We start from the raw sequence: 26067 nt of genomic DNA, 5'->3' as shown, positions 1-26067 counted from the left end.
GTTTCAGGTCTCAGCCCATCATGGTGAGAAGAGGACAGCAGAGCTCGCTGCATGGTGGTGAGGAAAGAGAGAGGGAATGCCTGCACCAGACAGGTCCCATCCCCTTGGGACCCACTGCGGGACAGCGCTACATACACATCTGCAGATCTTCCCTCTCTAAGCTTTACTAATCTCCTAGGTAGCTCACAATCCATTCGGACTGACAAGATTAACTTCACGATTCTTGATTACCATTAATGGCTTTATAAATGCCAAACGAGGATGTGAAACGGTTCAGTGAGCAGAGGCATTTGCTGCTAAGTCTGATGAGGAACCCACATGACGGAAGAGAACTAACTTCTGAAAGTTGTTTTCTATCGCCACATGTACGCCATGGCTTATGTGTGCGTGTATGTGAGTGTGAGTGTGAGTGTGAGTGAGTGTGTGTGTGTGTGTGTGTATGTGTGTGTACAAGGTAAGTACATGCCAAATGAAATGAAAATGCCAAATGAAATAATCAATTATAGACATATTAACTGTCCCTGAAACTAAAGCAGTCAAATTCAGTTCATAAGCCTGGAACTGGCACTGAAAACTGGTTTAAATGTGATAGTGTCCTGGTTGGATTTTGTCAACTTGACACAAACCTAGACATATCTGGGAAGAGGGAGAGAAAATGCCCCAGGAGGCTGGTCTGTCGGTAAGTCTACGGGACATTTTCTTGATTAATGGTTGATGTGGGAAACTAAGTAGGCCTGTAAGAGGTATGTTTACCAGCCTGTTTTTATTTATTCAAAGAGACATCCGTCCAGTTCCCTATACCAAAGTAACAGTAAGCAGTAACTTCTGTAAATACGAGCAGTTTAAGGAACCATGAGACTAAAATAGAGCTTGCTCAATCAAGCTCTGCTCATAGAATGATCTGCAAGAGAAGCGGCTTGTTCCCTCTGGGCAACAGACGCAACGTTGTTTCTGTCTGTCCAACAGGGACACGTCCACGTCCACAAAGTCAAGGAAAGAGTAGAAGTTGAATTTCCTAAATGTCTGAGACAACGAGAACGGACACATTTCTCAGGCCACTTAAGGGATGAAGGAGAGTACTACACTAAGGAGTTAAAAGTCAGAGGTACATCAGGGTGTGGTGTGGTGGTGCACACCTTTAACCCCAGTGCTGGGGAGGCAGAGACAGGTGGATCTCTGAGTTTGAGGCCAGCCTGGTTTACAAAGCGAGTTCCAGAACAGCCAGGACTACACAGAGAAACCCTGTTTCTCGAACAAAACAAAAAAAACACAAGTCAGAGGTCCAGGGGCTAGAGCAATGGCTCAGCAATTCAGAGCACTGGCTGTTCTACCAGAGGACCCAGGTTCAATTCCCAGCACCCACATGGCAGCTTTTATACATGCATACATGCAGGCAAAACAACGCACATAAAATAAAAATAATTTGTCAGTCATTAAAAAAAAGTCAGAGGTACAAAGAACCTTGGACCTCAAGGAGCCCAGCTTCCCACTGGACGTAGAAGACCCTTCAGGTCAGCAGATCTCAATCTGTGCATTGAACAGTAGCAAAATTAGTTACGAAGTAGCAACAAAAAGTGATTTTATGGTTGAGGAGATGCACTAAAGGGTTGCAGCTTTGGGAAGGTTGAGAACCACTGCTTCAGGTCATCACCTGACTCTGGAGTGACTAGCAAGTTAGGGACCATCACAAAAGGTAGCAGCTTCCACTGTTAGATGGCACAGACTGGGGCTTGCTCTCTGGCTGGGTTCTATTCATCTGTCTGGCCCTCTTCCCTCTCCCAGGGGGGCTCTTCACTCCTAGATTACATGAAACACACAGACAAAGGTGGAGACTAGGAGATTCTAGCAGAGGAGAGCAGCGCTTCTTACATTCCACCAAAACACCAGCCAGCTGAGTCAACTTAATCAAGGTGATCAATAAGCGAACAGATGCAGAAACTGGATTGCTATGACGTCAGTGGAGGGGCAAAGCAACCTTACCTTGTACCAGGGAACCAGGAAAAGGGGGTTAATGAAACAGAACACTGCCAAGTCCTCACTGATGAAATGATAATCACTGTAGATCTGTGCCTATTTCAACAGCCAACAGGGCTTTTCTCAAAACTTGAAAACTTAAAACATCAAGAAATCACTGAGGTCTTAGGCACAAAAAGGAGGAGGATTCTTCCCCTTTCTTGGTAGCCTTGCGGACAAACTGTGATGCTCCCTTGACTTTCCTCAGCCCCAGGCAGGGGAGGATCACAAAAGGAAACTGAACGACTTGAAAGGATTACAGAAAGGAATACAAGTCTACGGCAACCTAACAGCCCAAGTGCCAGGAAGTATCACCAGCAATTCCCCATGAATCCTAGGAAGCCCAGAACTTGCTCTGAACTAGTCCTGTGGTTATCTGCCTGATCCCTAAAGATAAGATATGCTAATCCGTTATGTGATTTTTGTCAACTCAATTCTTCCAAAGCCAATTCCCCTGCTTAGATTAGATTATCTCTAGAATCTACCTCTTTTGAAAGATGGTACAATGCCTCTAAAAATTCATTAACCTGCTAGGCCTGGTGGTGTGGTCCTATAATACCTGCTACTTGGAATCCTGTAATCCCAGCCACAGAGGTGGGAAGATCGAAAATTCAAGGCCCACCTGAGTAGCTTTAGTTGGACAATGTCTTAAAATAAAAATAATAGTAATATTTTCTTTTTGGTTTTTCGGGACAAGGTTTCTCTGTGTAGCCCTGGCTGTACTGGAGCTCACTCTGTAGACCAGGCTGGCCTCGAACTTAGAGATCCATTTGCCTTTGCCTCCCAAGTGCTGGGATTAAAGGTGTATGCCACCACTGCCCGGCAATAATAATAAATTTTAAGGGAGAGGTAGCATTGGTAGAGTGCTTACCTAGCATGCTTGAGGTACTGAGATGGATCTCTAGCGCGGACACACACACACACACACACATTGAAATCCTAAAATGCAACACCAACAAAACATTAAAGTACTAAACTGGGTGGTGGAAGTGCAGGCCTTTAATCCCAGCACTCGGGAGGAAGAGGCAAGTGGATCTCTGAGTGCCACCATGTCCAGCAAATATGGTAAAATTTATTGAAAGAGCCGGACACGGATTTCTATTCTTGAAATCCCAGTTCTCAAGAGGCTAAGGCAGAAGGACTGTGAGTGTTAGGTCAAGTTGGACCAAACAAGATCTTGTCTCAAAAAAAAAAAAAAAAAAAGGCAAAAAAAATTGATAAACTTTTAAACAGGCCCACTCTTCACTTGAGCACACAGTACTTTCTTTAGAAAGAATGAAAGCAAAAGCCATGCACAGTGGCACAGAGAGGCAAGAGAATCATAACAAGTTCAAGGCCAAGCTTGGTCTACCTACTAAGTTCCAAGCCAGACAGAACTAATAGATCTTGTCTCAAAAACAGACAAAGAGAAGTGAACCCCTAACCTTTCACTTTGTGCAGTGACAGGAGAGTGGCTAACCTTTTAAGAGACCTAGTCACTCAAAAATGCCTCAAAAGCCCTTCAGTTCCTGGAGACTGGCATCCAGAACACAGACAAGAGTCACAGGAAGGAAGAACTTTCAAGGGTACTAATGGATGGTGAGCTTGAAACAGCTACTCCCCCCACCCCACCCCACCCCCCCAAAAAAGAAGAAAAGAAAAGAAGGCCTTGACTGAATTTGTGCTGGGAGGTGAAGTTTGCCTGCTGCCCTTGGAGCTTACTAGGTGGATGATGGAAATTTGGGATTAGAAAAAGTGAACCAGAGGAGGAGCGCACCTGGACTGGGGATCATCTAGTGGCTCCCTGATGCTGTGGACTTGGAAAGGCTTGTGAAACTTCCTGCCCTTTCCGGATTGGCTGAAGATCCCTCCCAGAAGCCTTCAGAAGGCCACTCTCTCTACTGGAGACATCCTTTTGTGAAGCCCATGCTCCTGGCTGCTTTTCCCAGAAAGCCTTTCTCTTTCTAATGCGACTCCCACAGCCTCTCCTGGGTACTCATCCACAGTTGTTCACTATTGGGTTTTGTTTTTGTTTTTTGTCAGTTCCTTTAAATAACAAAACTTTCTATTTAGGTAACTCTTAAAAACCTAAGCCAGGGCTGGAGAAATGGCTCAGAGTACAGTATTTGCTGTGCAGGTGTGATGATGACCTGAGTTCAAATCCCCAGAACCTGTAAAGTAGGGTACAGTAGAGCACATCTGTATCCCACTGTTCCTACAGCATGATGGGAAGTGGAGACGGAAGAATTTCTGGAAGCTCACAGGCCAGTTAGCCTGGGGCATGCAAGGTGAACAAAGATGTTCTTCCTCAAACAAGGTGGAAGGCAAAGGCCAACTCCTGAGGTTGACCTCTGACTTCTAGGAATGTGCCATGGCATGCACACACCCATACATGTGCATGTACCTGTACCCTCTTTCTCTCACACAAACCACACACACACCCACACACACACACGCGCGCGCGCACACACACACACACACACGCACACGCACACACACAAGCACACATAAAATAAATAAAACTTTGGGTGAGGAGCACAGACAACAGGGCTGGAAAGATGGTTCAGTGGTTAAGAACACTTGCAGAGGACCTGGGTTCAGTCCTGAGGGATCCGGGACCCTCTTCTGGCTCTGTGGGCATTAGGTATGCATGCAGTACACTTACATACATACATACAGGCAAAATACTCACACACGTTTAAAAAAATACATTTAAAAATCATATAAAATAGTAAAAAAATAATAAAGACCTAGTAGGATATTTTTGTGAAAATTACTTTTTATAGAGGAATGACACAAAGTTAATTTAAACATGCCACATAGAATGTCAGAGGAATAGATGTCTATAATGTTTCATGTTCCCTGGCCAGCCCACGATAGTTAGACTCCAGCTAATTCCATCTAACAAGTATTTTTGGATCCCCCGTAGTAGGTTTCTCCGCCGACGCAATCAGTCAGATCAAGCCGAATCAAAAAACACCAGGTTTAATGAGCCAAGCACCCCCGGGGGACTCTCAAGCCCCCAGAAGTGAGGCGAGGGAGGAGGAGGAGAACTCACAGGGCAGGTCTAGGGACCGGAGCTTGTATACCACAGACTACTCTGATGGCTTGGTCTTGAGCAGCTCCGGGGGAGACCCCACTTGGCGGGCTTTCTGAGAAGAGGGGGGTTTGGAATGGGGGGGTGAAGCCAAGGGAAGCTTCCAACTGAGCACCCTCTACACAAAGACCCTGCTTAACGCATTTCTGAATAAGCCACAAGAGTGGTGGCTGAGGCGTGCTTCTCTGCAAAGGGGAGGGCAAACAAAAAAGAGCTGCTTTCATGGAGGGCAGGAAGGAGGTTCCTTCATGAGGAGCCAAACAGTGAGACTATCTCAGTGCAAACGATTGTGTTTGGCTTGAAGGCTCCATGTGGGCAATTACTCCAGCAAAGGCTCAGCTGAACTAGAAGCAGAGCCTGCCAGAACCCCAGGACAGGGACTAACACAGGCTCAAGTGTCAGAATCATGGTACTGGGATCCCAGCGCATCCCTGCGAGGATGCCCACAGAACACGGCCTCCTTTACTATGCACCAGTTTGAACCCGAGCCAGTGAGACTGAATTTAAAGAGCCAGAGGGAGCAAATTCAACGTTATCCTAAACTGACATTTCATAGCAACTGTCAACAAGTAGAAAAGTTTGTCTCTTAAGAACAATACCTCTGGAAATCCAATATGGCTCGATCATCAGCAGACTGGTGGAGATGGGTTACTTAACAGCTAGACAAGTGCAGCAGATTCGAACCCACACATGTGACATTTCAAAGCAGCGTATTAAGCTATATTCCTAGTACTGGTGACCTTACTTCAAATCATAAAGCTAGCTTGGGTCGCCAGGAGTCACCGTCTTCCCTCTGGGGACATCCAGTTCTCTGGTGATTTTTAGGTTACTTTGGGTTAAAATTTCTTTACTGTAATAATTTTATAATAAATTATTTTAAAATTTAATAGTTTACTAAAAAAATAATCTACTCATGTCCTTAAAAAAACACCACACAACAACAGAACAACACTGGGCATGGCAGTGCATGCCTTTAACCCCCGAACTCAGGAGGCAAAAGCAGGTGGGAAAAAAAGCCACCCCTGGAAAAAAATATATGTAAGTAACATTATACAAAGTAAGCAGGTTGTATTAAGGAGTGAGTGTGTGTGTGTGTGTGTGTGTGTGTGTGTGTGTGTGTGTGTACACATACATACATGTAATGACAATTAATGAATAAAGAGGTCCAGTATTTGAAAGAAAGCAAGGAGGGATATGGGGGAGGCATGGAGGGAGGAAGAAAAGGTGTCATCAAATTACCTTAAAAAGAAAAGAAAAGAACTGAAAATGCAAAGAGAGCATGCCCACTGGGAGGGAGGGCACAACTTTTTGGAAGAAGCCACTAAAGAAAGAAGATATGGAATTGACCCATGAGTTGCTCTTCCTCCTCTATCCATAGGACAGATTCCTCTCCAGTGATGACATGTTAATTTCTTCCCTGGGTAGCTGAAGGGCTAATGGTCATAGCACTGGATTCTCACACAGGACCCAGTCCTCACCCATGACTCACATGGCTGACTTGATAGTCTCTGCCAGGAAATGCTTTCATGCATGTCAGCCACTACCTCAACCAGGCACTAACAGCAGACAGAGGTAAGCAGATGAGTAGGGAGGGATGGCTGAGCTGATGGCTACACAACCACTTCAAAGCCAGCCAGAGGCACCTACATTTCAGAACCTAGTATTATCATGAATGTTCCTCCACGGAATACAAACTTCTGATGAAACAGGTAAGAGGCAGCAGAGGAACAACATGGAAACTGACAGTGACCCCACCCACGTCCACAGAGTCCTCTCTTCTCCCTCTGGACCTATGGTTCCCAACCAAAGCAATCTCTATTTTAAGGAGATGTCTCTAGAAATTTTTGGCTGTCACAACTGACAGGAGGTAGAAACATGCTAGGCATCTAGAGGCCAAAGAATGCTGATAAATGCCCAAAATACACAGGGCAATCCCCACAAGGAATTCCCAAAAGGTCAAGAAATGCTGCTCTAGAGGAATCAGTCTTAAGCCTTTAGTTTGAAACAGGCAAGATAGAAAAACATGCCAATTCTGCAGACGTTTTCTCTTGTTCTGTGACAGACAGGCAGGCATTTAGAGTCGACCATAGCTTGAAGGGTACTCTACGGGCCCAAATGTCAAAAGCTTGGTCCCAGAGTAGCACTCCTGGGAGATGATGTAGCACTGAGAAGTGGAGCCTTGTGAGAAGTCTCCAAATCAGTGGGTGTGTGCCATCAGATGGGTTGTGACACTCGACTCTCATCCTCTCTGGTGCTTCCTGGTTTGGTCAAACCACATGCTCCACCCATGATGTACTGCGTTTGTCTTGGAGGAACCCTCCAGAACCACGAGCCAAACAGAGCTTTCTCTTTTCAAAAGAGTATTTTAAACGTATTTATTTTATGTGTATGTGGGTTTTGCCTGCATGCATGTCTGTGCACCACGTGCACACCTGGTGCCCATGGAGGTCAGAAGAGGGAGTCAGATCCCCTGAAACTGGAATTACAGATGGTTGGGTGCAAGCTGTCATGTGGGCACTGAGAACTGAATCTGGAACCTCAGCAAAACAGACAGTGCTCCTAACAGCACCCCCACCACCCCAAACCTTTGCTCTTTATAACGTAACTGCCTTGGGATTTTTCTTTTCTTTTTTATTTATTTGTTTTGTTTGTTTATCTGTTTTGAGACAGGGCTTCTCTGTGTAGCCCTGGCTGTCCTTGAACTTATAGAGATCCACCTCCCTCTGCCTCCTGAGTGCTGGGATTAAAGGTGTGCACCACCATCGCCAGGCTTTGGATTTTCCATTAAAGTGACAGAAGGCTGACTAATACAAATATACTATTTTAAAATTGGAAAAAACCTTAGAGATTTTCTAGTTCATGCAGTTGAGAAACTGAGCCTCAGAGAGTTCAAGGTCATTAAAGAAATGATCATCAGTTGACCTGGAATTAGAATCGTCTTTACACACCCCACATGCATCAGATGTGTTACAAATGGTAGATACTCAACAACAGTTACTAAATCAATACCTCACTCTTTCAGTGGTCTTTTTACAATAACATGATTGTACAGCTAGGATGTGGAGCATCCGAGACTGAGTGTGAAGACGTAGTCTCAGGTTTTCCATCCACACTCCTCTGCTTCCTCAAAGGAAAGTCCAGAAGAACAAGCGTGACACACTGGCTCTCAGGACCCATCAGCCAGGCAGGAGGGGTCTCTCAGCCATTCCCAGCAAAGCACGGGCTTCTCACCCAGGCAGGAGGGGTCTCTCAGCCGTTCCCAGCAAAGCACGGGCTTCTCACCCAGGCAGGAGGGGTCTCTCAGCCGTTCCCAGCAAAGCACGGGCTTCTCACCCAGGCAGGAGGGGTCTCTCAGCCGTTCCCAGCAAAGCACGGGCTTCTCACCCAGGCAGCGAGCGGCTCTATACAAAACCTTCTGAGCCAACAGATGAGCTCTGTGAGCCAAAAAGGAGCACAGTAACTTTCCCCACATGCCAGAGGAGACCCAACGAACGGCAAACACATGGAAAAGCAGTGCCATTTACCAAATCACAACCATATCTAAACAAGTTAAACAGCTTTCTAAACAAACAGCAGCTTAGAAATGAATTCTGGGATCAAAGTACAAATGGCTAGTCCAGCAGCATGCTGGGGGTTAGTCACAGGAACAGCCCTGCCTGAAAGGAGGAGGTCAGAAGGTGGAGTTCTGCCCCTTCACAGAGACGACCCATCACGGTGTCTCAAAGCTAGGCATATCAGAATCAAGTATGACATATACATAGGCATGGGATAGGACAAAGACACCAGCTCTCCAGAGAAAGATCTGCACAGGGATCTGTGAGCAGAGACCAGGACAGGTCTCTAGAAAAATAGTCACAGCTTCCAAAAAGCCAAAGCAAGGTTCTTCAATTAAGCAAACCTCTTCCAGTGGGGACAAAGAGAGCTTCTAGAACTGCTATAAGGTTATTATTAATTTCACTGGAACAGTGTCTAAATATTTACTCCCATCCCACAAAAGGGCTATTTCAGCCTCCACGTTCACACTGCTTGCTACATTTTCCCCAAGATGGTGTGTCACCCTGAAACCTCCTACAGAGGGCAAGGGATCAGCTTCATGACTGGTTCCAGCTTTCATGTGGCACAGATGCCAGGAGCACACAAATGAAATGCTGCAAAGCAGCAATTACCACAAAGCAGCCACAAGATTCACCTCTCAGCTTCCTAGAATGTCACAGGTCTCCAACTAGCTGAGCCGGTGTGAAGGGGACTGTTACAAACCCAGAGAAGAATATGATCTGAACACAGGGTAGCAGAACACCACTACGTGTGGTGGGCACAGAGACACTGCCGACAGTGTGCATCCGATACGCACACACAGAGACATAGTCCTTTGTCTTTGTTTACAGTCTAGGAAACCCCTTGCTCAAAAAATAAGAACTGTAACAATTATCATTCCCTTTCTCGCAATGTAGGCCTCTAATCCGCCTTCCCAGTGGATGTGTCTGAGTGCAGGAAGACTGTGAACACCTAAGGGGCTAATCATGGTGTGACAACACTCTCCCACACAGGCACCAGGACTTCCCAGCTCTCCATTCCTTGCCTCAGCAGATGTCTACCACAGCGAGGCATTTCAGAACGATAGCCCCTACAGCAAAGCCATCTCCCAGATGGTTCCAACCCAGGAGATATCACCCAACTTCTTTAAATTAGAGGGGCCTGTGGCTACTCAGGGTTGAATATGTAAAGCAGCCTAAAAGAGCACAAAAATTTACACTGCACTATTGTCTGTAATGATGAAAACTGAAAACCCAAATGTCTAACACTTAGCGTTATGTAAAAAATGACATCCTCCCATGACAGAGTATGTTTTTTAAAAAGGTATTACATGTTTTAATACCATGAAAAGGCCTATGACAAATGTTAAATGAAACACTAATGTCATAAAAATTGATGAAGTAAAAACTTAAGTAAATAGTGAGAATTCTGGGAATTATCATTTCTGTGATTCTGTTTTTTCATATTTCCCAATTATTTTATCATGAATATAGGTAAGTGCCATGGTCAGAAAAGATGGCAGCTGGTGGCTCTGCTTTTAAAGGCAACAGCTTCTAATGTTTAGAAAATAAGCACACCTCCCCACTCCACAAATCTCCTAAGATTAAATAAAAAAAACAAAAACCCTGCTCTAGAAGTCTGTTCCCATGGCAACAAGTCTTCCCCTCCCCCTTAAACACACGAGCAGTCTAATGAAATGAGGATCTATTTTTACTCTGCCATAATGTAGACCCTCGATTGGAGTCATTTGTGCCAAGCTGCTTCTGTTCAGACAGGCTCAGAACCAAGGGGGATGCTCAAGGGAGCGAAAATGCATCCTCCTGGCTCGAACGCTTCATTTGAAGACGTGCCTTGCTCTCTTGTATGAGCTGGAAGCACACAGAGCAGCCCCACTACAGGAAAGACCTGTTCTTAGATTTCCCTTGCATGCACCAATTCCTCTTGCCAAAGTCCCCATGCCCACTTTCAGAGTGAAAAAGCCAAGCCCTGGCCCAAGAGCTACTCTGAGCAAAGACAGTTTCAACCCAGCCTGAGAGAGAACCTGACTGAATCTTTTTCGCTGTTTTCTTTATCTAGTCAGCTGTCACACTGGAACTGGTTTCCAGTGGCTCTGCGGTTTGCTGCCTGGTAAGGACAGGGTCCTTGCTAGCTCTGCTCTAGGGGCTTCTGTCAGTTATCACACAAGCTAAGGTATCAACAGCAACAGAAAGACCCGGAGGCTACAGACTAAGATCACACAAGCTGCATGCAAAGTTCTTGTGAGAAATTGTTTTTCAAAAGTATAAGAACTGCTGGGTGTGGTGGCACACACCTTTAATTCCAGCACTTGGAAGAGGCAGAGGCAGGCAGTTCTCTTAGTTTGAGGCCAGCCTGGTCTAAAAAGTGAGCTCCAGGACAGCCAGGGCTACACAGAAAAACCCTGTCTCGAAAAACCAACCAAACCAAACCAAATAGCTTAAGAACTACAACAACTAGTGAAGTTGACACTAAATAAATTCTTTCAAGTCAAAGCCAGAAATGCCAGAGAAGTCATTTCTAAATCTGCACATTCGGGGACTTCCAGTCAGATAAGAAAAGAGGAAGAATTTCAAAACAACATCCAGCTGTGCGCACTTGGGCAAACGAGGTGCAGGAACACAGCAGGATTTGCACACAAACCCACAGCGACAGGGATATTCTAGGGTGACTGGGGATTTACAGTCTAGCCTTCACTAGCAACTGTTGGAAAAGACAGTGTGCTGGCTGGTTTTCCTCAACTTGACACAAACTAGAGTCATGTGGCAGGAGGGGACCTCAACTGAGGAAATGCCTCATCAGATTGGTCAGTCTGCGGGCAGGACTGCTGGGTTCTTTCCTTGATTGTGGACTGATGTGCCAGGACTCAGCCCACAGTGGGCAGTGCCACTCTGGGCAGGTGGTTCAGGAAAGTGTAAGAAAGGCCGCTGAACGTGAGCCTGGCAGCAAGTCAGTGAGCGCTTTTCATGGCTGCACCTGGGCTCTTGCAGAGTTTCTTCCGGGATGTTCTTAACCACAGGCTCAAACAGGCCGTGTAAACCATCAACCCTTTCCCTCCCAAGCTGTTTTTGGTCATGGTGTTTATCACGGCAGCAGAGAGCAAACTGAGACAAACAGTTCTCTGAAGAAGGGACGGGACAAGTCACTGCCCTGGAACACAGCTAGGCCAGCGAGTGCAGGCTCCCTCCTCCTCTGTCCTTTACTACACTCAGTGTGCCACAAAATGGGACCATCGCACATTCATTCAGCTGGGGGTGAGAAAAACAACGACAGGAAGCCAAAAGGATCCAGTTTAGGACTAAGAAATTTCCTGTAATAGCTGAGTGAAATTTTTTTTAAAAGAAAAGGAAGAAGAATACCAACAAAATCTTCTGCCGGTGGGCTTGTAAAACCTAATGTGTTTGTTGTTGTTGATGTTGTTATTTCGAGACAGGGACTCACTCTGTAGACCAGGCTGGCCTTGAACTCACAGAGATCCTCCTGCCTCTGCTTCCCGAGTGCTGGGATTAAAGGCGTGCGCCACCACCGCCCGGTGCCCTAATGCATTTTTAAACTGTATAATCTATGTATCTAAAACCAACCTGGGATGAAAAAAACTGTCCCAAGACTCCACTCAGTGTCAATGAACAATAGAAACTCTCATTCCTCCACAAGCCACATGTTAGGAAGGTGGGATTCCGAGGCTGGTTTCAGCCTCACAAGAGGGAGCGTGGGGGAAGTGGAGAGTTGACCAACTGAATATAACCCCACAGCAACCTTACACGGCTGGATGGCCACAGCTGAAGGCGAATTTGGCTCATCTCTGGGGCTTTCCACTGGGGAAGGACCTGCCGTTCAACCATCAACGACCAGCATTCACAAAGCCTGTGGAGAAATACGGGATCCAGAAGAGCAGGGTAGGGAAGGAGAAAGTTTGAGAAAGGGGAGAGTCAAACAGAGTAAGAAATAATTATCATTATAAAACATGAAGCTTTACAAAGGCGCAGATGTGCCTTTAAGATGTACCTTTAAAGCATAAGTGGCCCGGCTGAAAAGAACTGTATCCTGGGGAACAGTCAAGTATTTCAAATACCAAATCACGAAGTGAGCTGCCTATAGTTCCAGCTTGGGAGGTGGTTACAGAACGATCAAGAAGACAAGGCATCCCCAGCTATGCAGGGGGCACAAGACAAGCCTGAGCCTCCTCAAAATTATTTACTGATTTATTTAATTAAAATATAAATCTAGCCAGGTGTGGTGGCTCACGCCTTTAATCCCAGCACTTGGGAAGCTGAGGCAGGAGGATCTCTGTGAATTGGAGGCCAGCCTGGTCTACAAAGCGAGTTTCAGGACAGCCAGGACCACACAGAGAAACCCTGTCTCTAAAAAACAAAGCAAACAAACAAACAAACAAAATGTGTGTGTGTGTGTGTGTGTGTGTGTGTGTGTGTGTGTGTGTGTGTGTGTGTGTATAAAAATCTAAGCCAGGCATGGTGGGTCCTCAGGTGATCCCAACACTTAGGAGGCTCAGACAAGAGAACTGCCACAAGTGTTTAATCCCAGCACTCGAGAGGCAGAGGCAGGCAGGTTTCTGAGTTTGAAGCCAGCTTGGCCTATAGAGTGAGTTCCAGGACAGCCAAAGCTATGTAGTGAAACCCTGTCTCAAAAAAACAAAACACACACACACACACACACACACACACACACACACACACACACACACACCAAAAAAAAAAAAAAACCCAAAGAGAGAGTTAACTGCTACAAGATCGAGGCCAGCCTGGGCTACATGGTGAGTTCTGGCCAGATTGGTCTACACAGTGGGTTCAGGGCAGCCAGAGCTACATGGCAAGGCCATGTCTTAAAAGAAAATAAATAGTGAATAAATAAAACCCAAATTGCATTTAATTATATCTGTGATTTACAGGAATACCCATCAAGAAGAAATTAATTTTTCAGAGAAAAGCGAAAAAAACAATGCAACCCATGTGATTTTCATAGTTGATGACAACTTAAACAATGATGTTCCCTTAATCTGTGGAAAGTAACAGCCCAAAACAAACATACTCACACTGAACTGAACTCTTTGTTGGCCTAGTTCCACCAAAACCATTAACATGGTCAGAACCCAAATGCAGGTGACCTGATTGACAAAAAAAGCACTTCTAGAAAGTGCGAACCAGAATCATGTAACGCAAATGCTTTTATAATCAGGAAGGAAATTAGCAGCCCTAACTTGACAAACTTTGCCTTTGGATGGAGCAGTGACATTCCCTGTAAGACTATAATCCTTTTCAGGTTTAGTGCAGAAGAAGATAGATCTAGTGATGTCCCCCTTTTCACCCAGTACTAACTAGTCTATCTGAAGTTCTTGGGAGACACCAGCCACTGGCCCCCTGACTCATCACTCAACATGCCTAGACACAGTGGTGCAAGGCACAAGGAAAATTTACCCCACTGTAACGAATTCAATTATCAAGGAGATTAAGCTGTGTCATGTTTAAGGCTGCTATTGACAAAACTCTGTGCATCTTTGTATTATTGACTCAAGCCACTCAGGTGAGGATGGGGCAACATGCCTAGACCCTAGGCTTCCCAGAATTGGAAGGGCAGGAACTTATTTTCTGAGTAACCAAATGATAAATCGATGCATAGCTCCTGATGGCCAGTGATAGTCAGTTTCAACCCGGCACACAGCTTGCAGGCTATGACTTATTGTCTCACTACCGGACTAAGTTTCAGCAATAGCCACGATCCCTTAGAAGCACACAAGGCGGTTTCTACCAGAAACCCCCGCCTATCTCTTGTCCACATTAACCTGAAAGACTTTTGTATTCCCTCCTCCCTAATAACTAAGGAGGAATGATCACATTTTGGAGATGGTTTCGGTGTCTATGTGTCTGTCAGTACTTGGATCTTACCCTCATTCTACTCTATCACAGAGAACCAACTACATTTCCCAGCCTCCCTGCCAAATGATTTCTGGATAAATTCCCTCAGTGAGAGATCCTAGTAAGGAAAAATGGGAAAAAGAAGAAAGACGTCAGAGTACTCGTATTCGGCCTGGGTTTCAGCTGCCACCTAACAATCCCTCTTTCCATGCCTCTGGATCATACCACATGGTTTCTGGCACTTTCTAATTTCTAATAGCCACATGGTAGCTCCTGGACAGCATGAATACCTAGGTTTCTCAGTAACCACTTAGCTGTAACTGATTCCCTGACCTATTGGTTTCTGTTTCTCTGACTGGCCTCGATTGAGGAGACCTTCCAAAAGGTATGTCAAACATATTGGTTTAGAAAATAATTTTCTTTTATCCAGATATCCTGTAAAAAATGTGCTTCTAGGAAACAAAATGTACAGATGATAATACACATTCACCCATTCAATATTACTTAGGCCTTATCAAACCCCATCATGGCTCAGAAAATTAGTGGATGTAGTACCAAGTCCTTACCCTTGTGGGCTTACATCCTAGTGGACACTTCAAGTGCAGCAAACCACAATTTAAGAAGCTAACTGTGGACTGGGGAATGCAGTATAGTTACTAAGTTCTTGCTTAGCATGAATGAGACATAAACGGGGTGTGATGGCACCTGCCTATAACCTTATCACTGGGGAAGAAGAAGGGAAAAGATCAGAAATTAAAGCTAATCCTCCGCTACATACTGAATTCAAGGAGACCCTGGGACATACCAGGTCCTGCCTCAAAATAGATAAATAAATAATACCGTTATCTGAGCTGGGTGTGCTGGGTCTAGTGACACAGGCCTGTAATCCCAGTGACTTAAGAGTCAGAGGTGGCAAGTGCAATAGTTCAGACCAACCTGGGCAACCTGGAGAGGCTCCGTCTCAAAACGTATAAAAGGCTGGCTACGGTGGCACACACGATACAATACAGTATCCCAGCACTCAGCAGGCAGAGCAGGAGAATCTTCACAGGGTCGAGGCTTCATCCTACATTCTGAGTTCCAGGCTATCCAGAACTACATAGGAAACCCTATCTAAAAATGGGGGTGGAAGGGATGGCTGAGGATATAGCTTAGTGGTAGGGTGCTTGCCTGGCATGTGAGAAGCCAAACCTCAGCACCACAAAAATAATTAATTAAGCAATACAGAATTACTGTCTTCCCAGTAGAGGAATGTGGTAAATGAATAGACTACTAAGGTGTTCTACAGAGACTCTTTCCCTACCTTTTTGGTATGGTGTGCTGAGCTGAGAACTCCAGGAGCCGTACAGAACGTCCTCAAAGTTACTATCTACCTAAGTAAACAGGCCACTTGCTCCAACAGAAGTACAGCTGTGGCAAGGGTCTAAGTAGACACCATTTGCTTAGAATGCACAGCAGGAGAGCATGGCAGACTTGCTGGGCATCTTTTTAACAGGGGTATCAATTGGAGAAAGAGTCAAACTCTGCTTAATATGTCACTTACCCTTTCTCCATAGCACAGGTAGAGTCCACTAACATAGCATGCAATGTACGTAATTAACAGTGTGTCACAGCCAGCAACTGCATATTATTTTCAGGTTGGAATTTGCAGGCAGAAGAACAGAAACAGACAATGACTCATGTGATGAACAGTTACATAGACAACTGTGCCCAAGAAAGCTGCCACCTACATCCCATAATGACATCGGATGACAAAGGCAGAAAGGGGGTAGTTTTCAGACTTATCTGGAAACAAGATTTGCTACCAAGAAAGCAACTGACACAATCATGAAGACACAACTAATAGTCGACAAACGGTCCTGCTTGAGCATAAGAGAATGCTCAGCTTCAAAACTGGCAGCACTGGCCGCAGAGACGACAGCACATCTCCTGCTGGCGTTCCACTAGACTGCTCTAAGAGGATGCATGTGTCCACGAAAGCACACACACAGGATACAGGCGCAATACTCAAGTATCTTTTACTACTCGGCAACAACCAAGTACTTCATGCCTCTGAGACTTATAATCCCACTGGAGAAGCAGGTCGACCTACAACCCTAGATGTATACAAAAGGCTGAAAGCATAATGCATATTCATAATCTCAAAACCATAAAAAGTCACCTGGACAGCCGGAACTTTAACCTTATGGTCCTCTGACTAGCTACTGAATTCTAACCCTCACACTATACAATATGTAGTCAAATCACCCTAAATACCACATGAGAGCAGGCGCGCACGCGCGCACACACACACACACACACACACACACACACACACACGCACGCATGAATGCACACACTCATGAGTATAGCACAGCCAGCACACTGCAGAGTCTCTGTACATTTCTGCCTCCCTTTCCTAGAGTGTCGCTCCCTAAGTTCCCCTCACAGAGCCCTATGTACCCTTTCTGTCAGCTTAATTGCCTCTTTGAAGACCTTTTTCCCTTCTTCAGTGCTATAATGATTATTTGCTTTATACATCTACTTCCCCACTAGAATATAAAACCTTTGAGATCAAAGACTTCATCTTTGCATCCTTTCATATGTCCCTGCACAGTGTCTGGCACAGAGTGAAAGCTTAAAACTTTTGTTTTGTTTTATTGGAGTGTTTTGTTGTTGTTTGTTTTTGTGTTTTTTGTTTTTGGTATTTTAAGACAGGGTTTCATAGCCAGGCATGGTGGTGCATGTCTTTAATCTCAGCACATGGGAGGCAGAGGCAGGTGGATCTCTGTGAGTTCGAGGCCAGCCTGGTCTACAGAGTAAGTTCCAGGACAGCCAGGGCTACACAGAGGAACAAAAGACAGGGTTTCGTGTAGTCTAGGCTGGCTCAGAATAATCTTGAATTCCTGATTCTCTGGGTGATGTGATTGCAGGCAGGTACCACCACACTCCACTTTAGGATAATTACTGAATATATATACACATACATACATGCATACACACATATAGCGTGGAATGCCAATCTAAAGTAGCCCTTCCTAAAGGAACTCTGTTCTCTTTTCCTCCTTGCCACAGGGCGCTATTTAAAGGAATGCAGAATAAACAAGGCAGTGTCTCCCAGAGAGCAGCCTCAGCACACGGAAACTCGAGACGATTTAATGGTAGCTTTGACTAATTCCTTTCAGTAAAACGTGTCGATAGAATCCTGACTGCCAGTATTAATGTGCATCAGCTGTAAAAGCTCAGAAAGTTATTTGATCTTGGGGAGAGGAGGATGAATAGAGAGGAAACCGGAAATGGAAGCACAACTTCTGTCTGTCTACAGCTGGTAGATTTTTTTTTTAACCTCTCCAGAAGGTTAGAAACTGTGTTTCTGCATTATCAGATGCCACTGACACGTAGCTAAAAACAACTTCAAATTGACAGGAAAGTTTGTGTTCTAGGAATGATAATTAAAAAGCAATGGTGTGGCCATTGATAAAAAACCAATAAAGGGAGAGCTAAAGATTGAAGTGCAAACGTTAGAACCGGGCGGCTGCTGGGATGACTCAACGGGAGAAACTTCCTGCTGCTGTGTCTGCCCCTCTGAGCTCGCTCTCAGACCCACACTGCAGCAAGCCAGAACCGGTTCCTACAAGGCATCCTCTGACCATCACACATGTATCGTAGCATGTGGACACACACACAAATAAAAATATAATAAATTTTTAATTTTAAAAGGTTAAAATTCAGGGTTACTACTAGAAAATCTCCACACAAAGAAATTCCCTGGCCTAATCTTTCATACATGTCTGAAGAGGCAGTAAGCATGCAGGCTATCCCCAAGAGTCCTGTAAAGCACATTTGCAAAAATGCCAGAACTCCCATATATAGGAAATGGTTTTGGCTTACGGACTAGGGGATTACAGTGAGTCATTCTAACCGTGACTTCCAGTAACCAGAGTATTTTTAAGAATACAAAGTTTAAAAAAATGAAACTAATGAACTCAAGATAAAACATGTAAGACCAAGAGTGGTAAAAATAAAGGAAGCTTACATCTTTTGTTTACAAGGCACCTTCATTTTTCCACTTAAGAAAATGAAGCTGACAGAGGTTAAGAGCACTGGCTACTTTGCTGCTCTTCCAGAGGTCCTGAGTTCAATTCCCAGCACCTACATGGTGGCTCACAACCATCCGTAATGAGATCCGGTGCCCTCTTCTGGCATGCATGTGTGCATATGGAAAGAGCACTTGTACATTTTTAAAAAAGGCCAGGAAAAGAAGCTGAGACAGCAGGGTGGAACGCTGAAGGTCAAACTAGCTGCTCCATCACCAAGGGGAGGCCCTTTCCACCACTACCTCCTCGGCTCCGCAAAGCCGTCCAAGTGCTGTAGATACTTTATTAAAAGATGTGTTTGTTGTGGGATATTTGTACACTATGAAGATGTATTGCTGTGATTGGTGTCATCAAAAGCTGAACAGCCAATAGCAAGGCAGGAGAGCTGGGCGGGCCTTCCAGGCAGAGGGAGACCCGAGAGGAAGAAATGCAAAGTCACCAGCCAGACTCAGAGGACACAGGATCAAAGTACAGAGTAAAGATAACAGAGCCACATAAGAGGCCGTAAACGTAGATACATAGATACGGGTTAATTTAAGTTATAAGACTAGTTAGGAACAAGCCTAAACCAAGGCCAAGCTTTCATAATTAATAAGAAGTCTCCATGTCATTATTTGTGAGACGGAAAAATCCATCTACATGTGTTCCTTCTTATTTTGTGTGTAAGAATGCTTTATGTGCATGTTTGTCTGCGCACCACATGCACACCTGGTGGCCATGAAAGCCAGAGGAAGATACTAGATCCAGGAACTAGAGTTACAGATGGTTGTGAACCACCATGTGGGTGCTGGGAACCAAACTTGGGTCCTCTGCTCTTAACCACTAAGCCATCTCTCCAGCCTCTGTGCACACTTTTCAAAGACATCTTCCATGAGAGAAGCTGTCTTCCAAATCTTTCAAGAATATCTCCCAACTTAACAGAAGTAGTCTTGTGTAGAAGTTCTTGAGTGTACATGGACAGAGTCTTCACTGTCTCCATGTTAGGCCGTTGACTGACAAATCCAAGAGACCAAGAGCAGGGGGTAACGTGCTATTGGCACAAAAGTGCTGAAAAACCTATCCATTTAATCTCATTGTTTAATATCCACATGCGCACATACACAAAATAAAGAAAACGTCGTTGTTTGTCAATGCATTTATTACCTCTCATACATGGGCTGGGGAGGGAGGCTGGGGAGGAGACTCAGGAGGAAAGCACTCACCCTGCAAGTGGGGGGACTGGAGTTCAGATCTCCAAAGAGCACCTAAAAGCCAGCTGGGCATGGCAGCCTGCTTATCATCCCAAAGTGCAGGAGGCAGGCACAGGGGATCTCAGGACAGGGTGGCTAGATTCGCCAGAATCAGTGACAGATCTGTCTCAATAAAAAAGGTGGAGATCTATTGAGGAAGGCTCCCAAGGTCAACCCTGGGCTTCTACAAGGAGACAAAGACATGTGCACAGGTATCCTCACACACATGGCCCCACACTGACATTTAAGATGAAAGTCAGGTAAGGCAAAGTACTTGGGAGGAAGAGGCAGAAGGATCACAGCAAGTTTGCATCTAGTCCGCTCTACATGGCCCTGCCAAAGCTATCTAGAACTGTCTCAGATACATAGGTACGAAATCAGGTACAGGGGAGGGATGCATGCCTGTAATGCAAGCTTTGGGGAGGAAGATCAGGAGTTCATTTACTCAGCTACACAGAGGTTAGGGCCTGCCTGGGCTACAGGACCCTTTTCAAACAAAGAAAAAGGATAGGTAAGAAATGGCCAACAGTGGTTATCCCCAGGAAGAGAACAATGTGGCTGGGTCACATTAGGACAATGACTTTTCACACTCTGTTGTCTTTTGGAGTTTTTGAATTTTGAACCACATGAAAATCAACTAAATGAAAACACATACAATGGGGATGAGACAGAGGCAGTGGTTAGTTAGAGGGAAACATCTTACAGACAGGATGTTACAGAAGAGGGACGGGAATCTAAGAAAGCCCTCAGATGCCAGAACTCCACCAGGTGCTCCAGTCTCTCCCATATTCCATGGCCCATTGTGTGCTCCCATGTCAGCTCCTTCTCATGAAACAGTTCTCTGCTTTTCACAACCCTTGACACTGGAAATGTCCCAATGGTGGACAGGAGTATGAAGGTCTTCAGAAAGGCAGACCCTCCAATGGTAAATGATAGATAGAATCTGGTTTTAACCAGTCTCCAAATGGGTTAATCCCCACACACTGACAGACATCTGGAGGTACAGAGCTGAAGGCAAAGCCTTGGGCCACGGTGACTCCAAGTACCAAGGAAGTAGGATGCAGCCAGGTCTCCAGCAGCCGGTAACTATGGACATATCTGGATCTTACACTACTTTTGCCCTCTGTTTATCATTACTGAAGTCAGTCCATTTAAGATATTAATGTGGGAGCTTTCATGACAAGGAAACTGTTTCTTGGACTAAGAACAAGTCGCAGCATTTGGGAAAGTGAGCTTTTTGAGACAGGGTCTCACGTAGCCCAGGTTGGCCTCAAACTAGCTGAGGATAACTGAACTGATCTTCCTTTCTGCCTCCAACTTCTGAGTTCTGCGATTACAGGCGTGGCCACCTCGGGTGGTTTAAACTGTGGCTTTTTTTTTTTTTTTTTTAAAGCAATGCCAAAGCAGTTCTGGCCATCCTGGACATTTGGGAGCCTGGTCCAACAGATCTTCTACTGCAGTGGTTCTCAACCTTCCTAATGCTGTGACCCTTTAATGTAGTTCCTCCTATTGTGGGGACCCCAACCATAAAATTATTTTTGTTTGTTTGTTTGCTTGTTTTTTGGGTATTTTTTTTCAAGATAGGGTTTTTCTGTGTAACCCAGGATAGTTCTTGGCTATCCTGGAATCCTTGTAGATCAGGCTGGCCTTAAACTCACAGAGATCCACCTGCCTCTTCCTCATGAGTACTGAGTTTAAAAGTGTGTGCCACCATGTCCAGCTCCATAAAATTATTTTTTGCTACTTCATAACAGAAATTTTGCTACTGTTTCCAATCGTAATGTAAATATTTTTGGAGACAGAGGTTTGCTGAAGGGGTTGAGAACCACTGTTCTACTGAATAAAGAAAGAAGGGCATCAACTTGTTCTCTACTCTGATGCTTAAATTACAACATTTGAAGGGTCATCTAACAGGTAATCACTCCCAAATAAGATGTTAAAAAGAAGAATCAGGGGACTAGACAAGTTACTCTGTGGTTCAGAGTTCACACTGCTCTTTAGAAAGCCTGAGTTCAGTCCCCAGCACCCACCTCAGGTGGCTCACAACCACCTGTGACTCCAGCTCCAGGGACTCCGACACCCTCTCCTGGCATCCATGGGCAATGCACTCACATACACACATAATTAAAATTAAAATAAAATTTTTATGAAAGATAACTTTTCTAAAAAAATAAATAAATAGAAAAGTCAGGGTGGCAAGATTACTAAGTAGGTAAGGAAGGGTGTTTGCTACCAAGCCTGATCATTCGAGTTCACTCCCCACATGGTAGAAATTATTCTGTCTCTTACAAACACACACACACACACACACACACACACACACACAAATTAAAACATAATACAAAATTTTAAAAAGAAGAGTCATTGCCAAAGAGTTATTTTAGAACATTACAAAGGTATCCACTTATAGGTCTGTAGTCCAAGCTACATCAATAGACTAAATATTAATAGAAGAATACTCTAAAGACCCTGTCTGATGAGCTCTCAATTTTCTGAAAAGGATAAGATTAAAAAAAAAAAAAAAAGGTAAACTCAAACCCAAATCTTATTTAGTGAATGCTTTTTAAATTCTTCCGCCAACTAACTTTTTTTTTTAATCAGAGCTGAGCAAAGTCACGACATAGTGACACAGAGGTCTTTCCTTCCCACCCTCTGAGAACTGCCTACATGTGCACTACAAAAGCAGAAAATAGAAAAGAGGAAGACATTGAAGAGGGGTTAACTGGCACACTGGACTGGATCACTCTCCAACTAGATAAACAGAGGCCTCAGCAAAAGCCTGTTTAACACAACTGAAAGATAACGGGCACATGGCATCTCTTTTTTAACAGTGGTGAGATGTGTGGAAAAGAATTTCTGACTTTGGAATGTTCAGGAGCTAAGGCTTTAGCGTCAGCAGCTACCAGTTTTTGTTGTTGTCTCTGTTTTAGTTATTGACTGTAGGGCTTTGTACATGTACTACAGCATCCACACAGGGGTCGGGGACAAGAGTGGGAGCTGGTTCTCTCCTCTTATCCTGTGAGTCCTGGGGATCAAACTCAGGCCGTCAGTCTTGGTGGCAAGCACCTCTACCCACTGAGCCATTTCACAGACCCGGGTTACTAGTTCTCCTTAGGAATTAACTAAAGCTTCACGTCTGAGTTCTCAGTAGGACTATTAAAAAAGGGTAATAGGGAATTTGGAGGAGGAAATGATAAATTAACCTCTCTCTTCCATATGGTATATTTTACTGGAATGAGTAAATGTAAGAGCAACATGAGAAATGGGGGAGAGGGTGGTTCTAAAAATCACCAAAATGACATCTGACTCTCCAAGTGTGGTGATGCCCACTCAGGGGTGCCTCGCTGTGACTTAAGAGCTGTCAACTGAGGACACTGGAGAATTTGAGTGAAACCAAGATGCTCCTAAGTTTTAAACCAAACCTTCTAGTAGATCTAACAAGAATCAATCTAGCCAGATGGTGGTGGCCCACATCTTCAATCCCAGCACTCTAGAGGAAGAGGCAGGCAGATCTCTATGAGTTCGAGGCTAGCCTGGTCTACAAATCGAGTTCCAAGACAGCCAGGGCTACACAGAGAGACCTTGTCTCAAAAAACAAGCAAACAAAAAAACAAACAAAAAAACAGCAAACAAACAAAAACCAAAAAAAAAAAAAAACAAAAACAAACCAATAAATAAATAAAAATTCAGGAGAGAAATCCAGGGACCTGCTTTCCTAATAGTACATTCCATTTGCCTACTGATAGAGGTCAGTAAAAAAATCTTACTAGGAGTCTAAATCAATGCACCATCATTCCTGGTGCCCTCCTTACATAACCCTACTCTAAAATAAACCATAATCACATGAATCATGGGTTAAGCATCTACTGCTTTTCTCAAAATTAATACACACACATTTGAATTTGTTTTATACTACATGCCCATATGCTATACAGCAAATCTGGGAAATGGAACTAAGGTACATAAACAACAGCTCCCCAAAATATAATTGTGTGTATCTACAAAGCCAAGTACAAATATTTCACTAGTAAATTTCACTACCATATTGACCTTTAATTGTATTAAAGCACGGACCTTTAAGAGCACAGGAAACAAAGGCTAAATGGTTGTGGCCAATTTATGATGATCCTTCCTCTTTCGCCTCCAGAGGTGTAAGCACCAAGGAAGCAAGGAATTCGATGAATTCCTTGCTTCCTTTTCTCCCTGCCTGAATGGGTCCTGCACTACAGCCCAGATCCTGCTAGCTTCGGCCACCCCACAAGCATGAGGCCTCCACAGACCAGGCTAGGCTACCTAGAAATCCGCACTGTGTCACTGCGTAAGGCAGCTTCCCACTGCACACATCCTGAGTGAAGAAGGCCACCTAAGCACGCTGTCAGAGCTCAACAAGGTGGTAAAATGGCAGGAGTTGCTAATGAAAGAGCAGACAGCAAGGAATACCACCTTTAAAAATCATTTCGACAGTGTTCCTCCTCGTCATCTCACCTTCCTCCTCGCCACCCCCACCCCCACCCCCACACTGCAGCTCACCCACAGCTTTGCCAAGTGAAAGGCTGCCAGCTCTGGGTGACAGCGGGCCCAGAAGCCATTCAGAGCCTGCAACACAGACATTCTCACCTGAACACACCGGGCCACCCCACCCTCTACCAGCCTCACCACGCTCACACACACACACACACACACACACACACACACACCTCTCTCTCTCCCTCTCCCACATCAAACCCCGAGCCCCAGGAAACCCAGCAGGCTCTTGAGCAAGGGTGGCACCCGTTGCCATCCGAAGAGGACTTGCCCCTGGGCTCCAGAACCCCCTCTCCACTCAGGCCACCCTCCCCCCAAGCCGCTGCCTCCCCCCACCCCCACCCTCCAGCAGCCAGCCCCTAGCCGGTGCCGCGGATGTGCTGCTACCTTTGGACTGGCAGTCAGCACAGAACTTGTTATCTTCCTCCAGCAGCAGGTTGGCCAGGACCGCTTGGTACCGATCCACGTCCTTCACCGACTTGCCTGTCATGGCCAGGGTGCCGGCGGGGGCAGAGGGCGACGCGCCCCCCGCGCCCCCAGGAGCCCCTGCCTCGGTCCGGGGCTGAGGCCTCGGGGCCCCCGCCCAGGCGCACCTCCCGAGCTGGACGAGCCGTGTCCTCCCGCCCCGCCCCGAGCCGTCCCGGGGGTCAGGGCCGTCTGCCCCCCGCCCCGCAGCCCCCTCGGCGCGGCGCCCCCTGGCGGGCTTCGGGCACGGAGGGGACCCGCGGAGACTGCGGGACCCGGGACGCGGCCTAGGAGGAGCGAGCCCTCGGCCTCAGGCGTGCGGGGCGCACACCTGACCCCCGGTGCGGAGGGTCTGCCGCCACGCTTCCCGCCTCGGTTTCCCTGGCAGCTGCGGCCAGCTCTGCGGCCACCTCCACCGCCTACTTCCGGCAGCTCTTCCTATCCTCCTCCACCCAGCCCAACCCGCGCATGCGCCCCGCCCACCGCACCGCACTGGGCTCTTCCCTCGGCTCCGCCTCCTGGGAGCCAATCCGGGACGAGCCGGGGGCGGGGCTTAGGTGAGAGCGGCAGGAGGAGGGCACGCCCCCTTCGTGTCCTTGGAAAAGAATGAATGAAGCCTGGTGGGAAAGGGAGGAGGAGAGTGAAGAGAATAAAGTGAAGGTAACACCCAACATTTACTGAGTTCTTACTGTGTGCGAGGGACTGCTCTGAGCACTTTATGTCAACTATCACCGTATGCTCTTCACAGCAACCTTTATGAAATGCGTATTTATTATCTTTATATAACCCAAGGGTTGTGGATCTCCCAGACTCCCTCAGCTTAGTCTTGGACTCACCCTCTGACCCAAGTTAAAGAGACATTACACCCTCCCACATGATCTCTTCTTCTTCTTTCTTTTTTCTTTCTTGGTTTTCCAAGAGAAGGTTTCTCTGTACAGTCCTGGCTGTCCTGGAACTCACTCTGTAGACCAGGCTGGCCTCAAACTCATTCATTACCCTTCATCTTGTGACTGCCGTCCTCTCTGAGCATTGTTTTGCCATTTTTCTTTTTTTTTTTTTTTTTTTTTTTGTTTATTTATTTTTGAACAGGTTCTTCCTATGTATCCCTGGATGGCCTGAACTCCATATTATGGACCAGGATAGCCTCAAACTCACAGAGCTCTGCCTACATTTACCTCCAAAGTGCTGGGATTAAATGTTGTGCCACCATACCTGGCTTTACTTACTATTATTAGTGTGTGTGTGTGTGTGTGTGTGTGTGTGTG

At 45.7% G+C, this 26067-nt stretch overlaps 1 protein-coding gene across 1 annotated transcript in view; it reads right to left on the bottom strand.

Annotated features, from left to right (window-relative positions):
* Smap2 (small ArfGAP2) overlaps positions 1 to 25246 on the bottom strand; it is a 51532-nt gene extending 26286 nt beyond the window's left edge. The window contains exon 1 of the mRNA XM_052716083.1: positions 24725 to 25246. Coding sequence (XP_052572043.1) covers positions 24725 to 24827 — 103 coding nt within the window. The 5' untranslated portion in view covers positions 24828 to 25246. The remainder of the gene's footprint in view (positions 1 to 24724) is intronic.
* Positions 25247 to 26067: the final 821 nt, after the last annotated feature.

Source organism: Peromyscus californicus, unplaced genomic scaffold, assembly GCF_007827085.1.
Source record: "Peromyscus californicus insignis strain IS unplaced genomic scaffold, ASM782708v3 Scaffold_5__1_contigs__length_169319896, whole genome shotgun sequence".
In the NCBI taxonomy this organism is placed as follows: Eukaryota; Metazoa; Chordata; class Mammalia; order Rodentia; family Cricetidae; genus Peromyscus; species Peromyscus californicus.
This window is presented reverse-complemented; position numbering and strand designations above follow the sequence as displayed.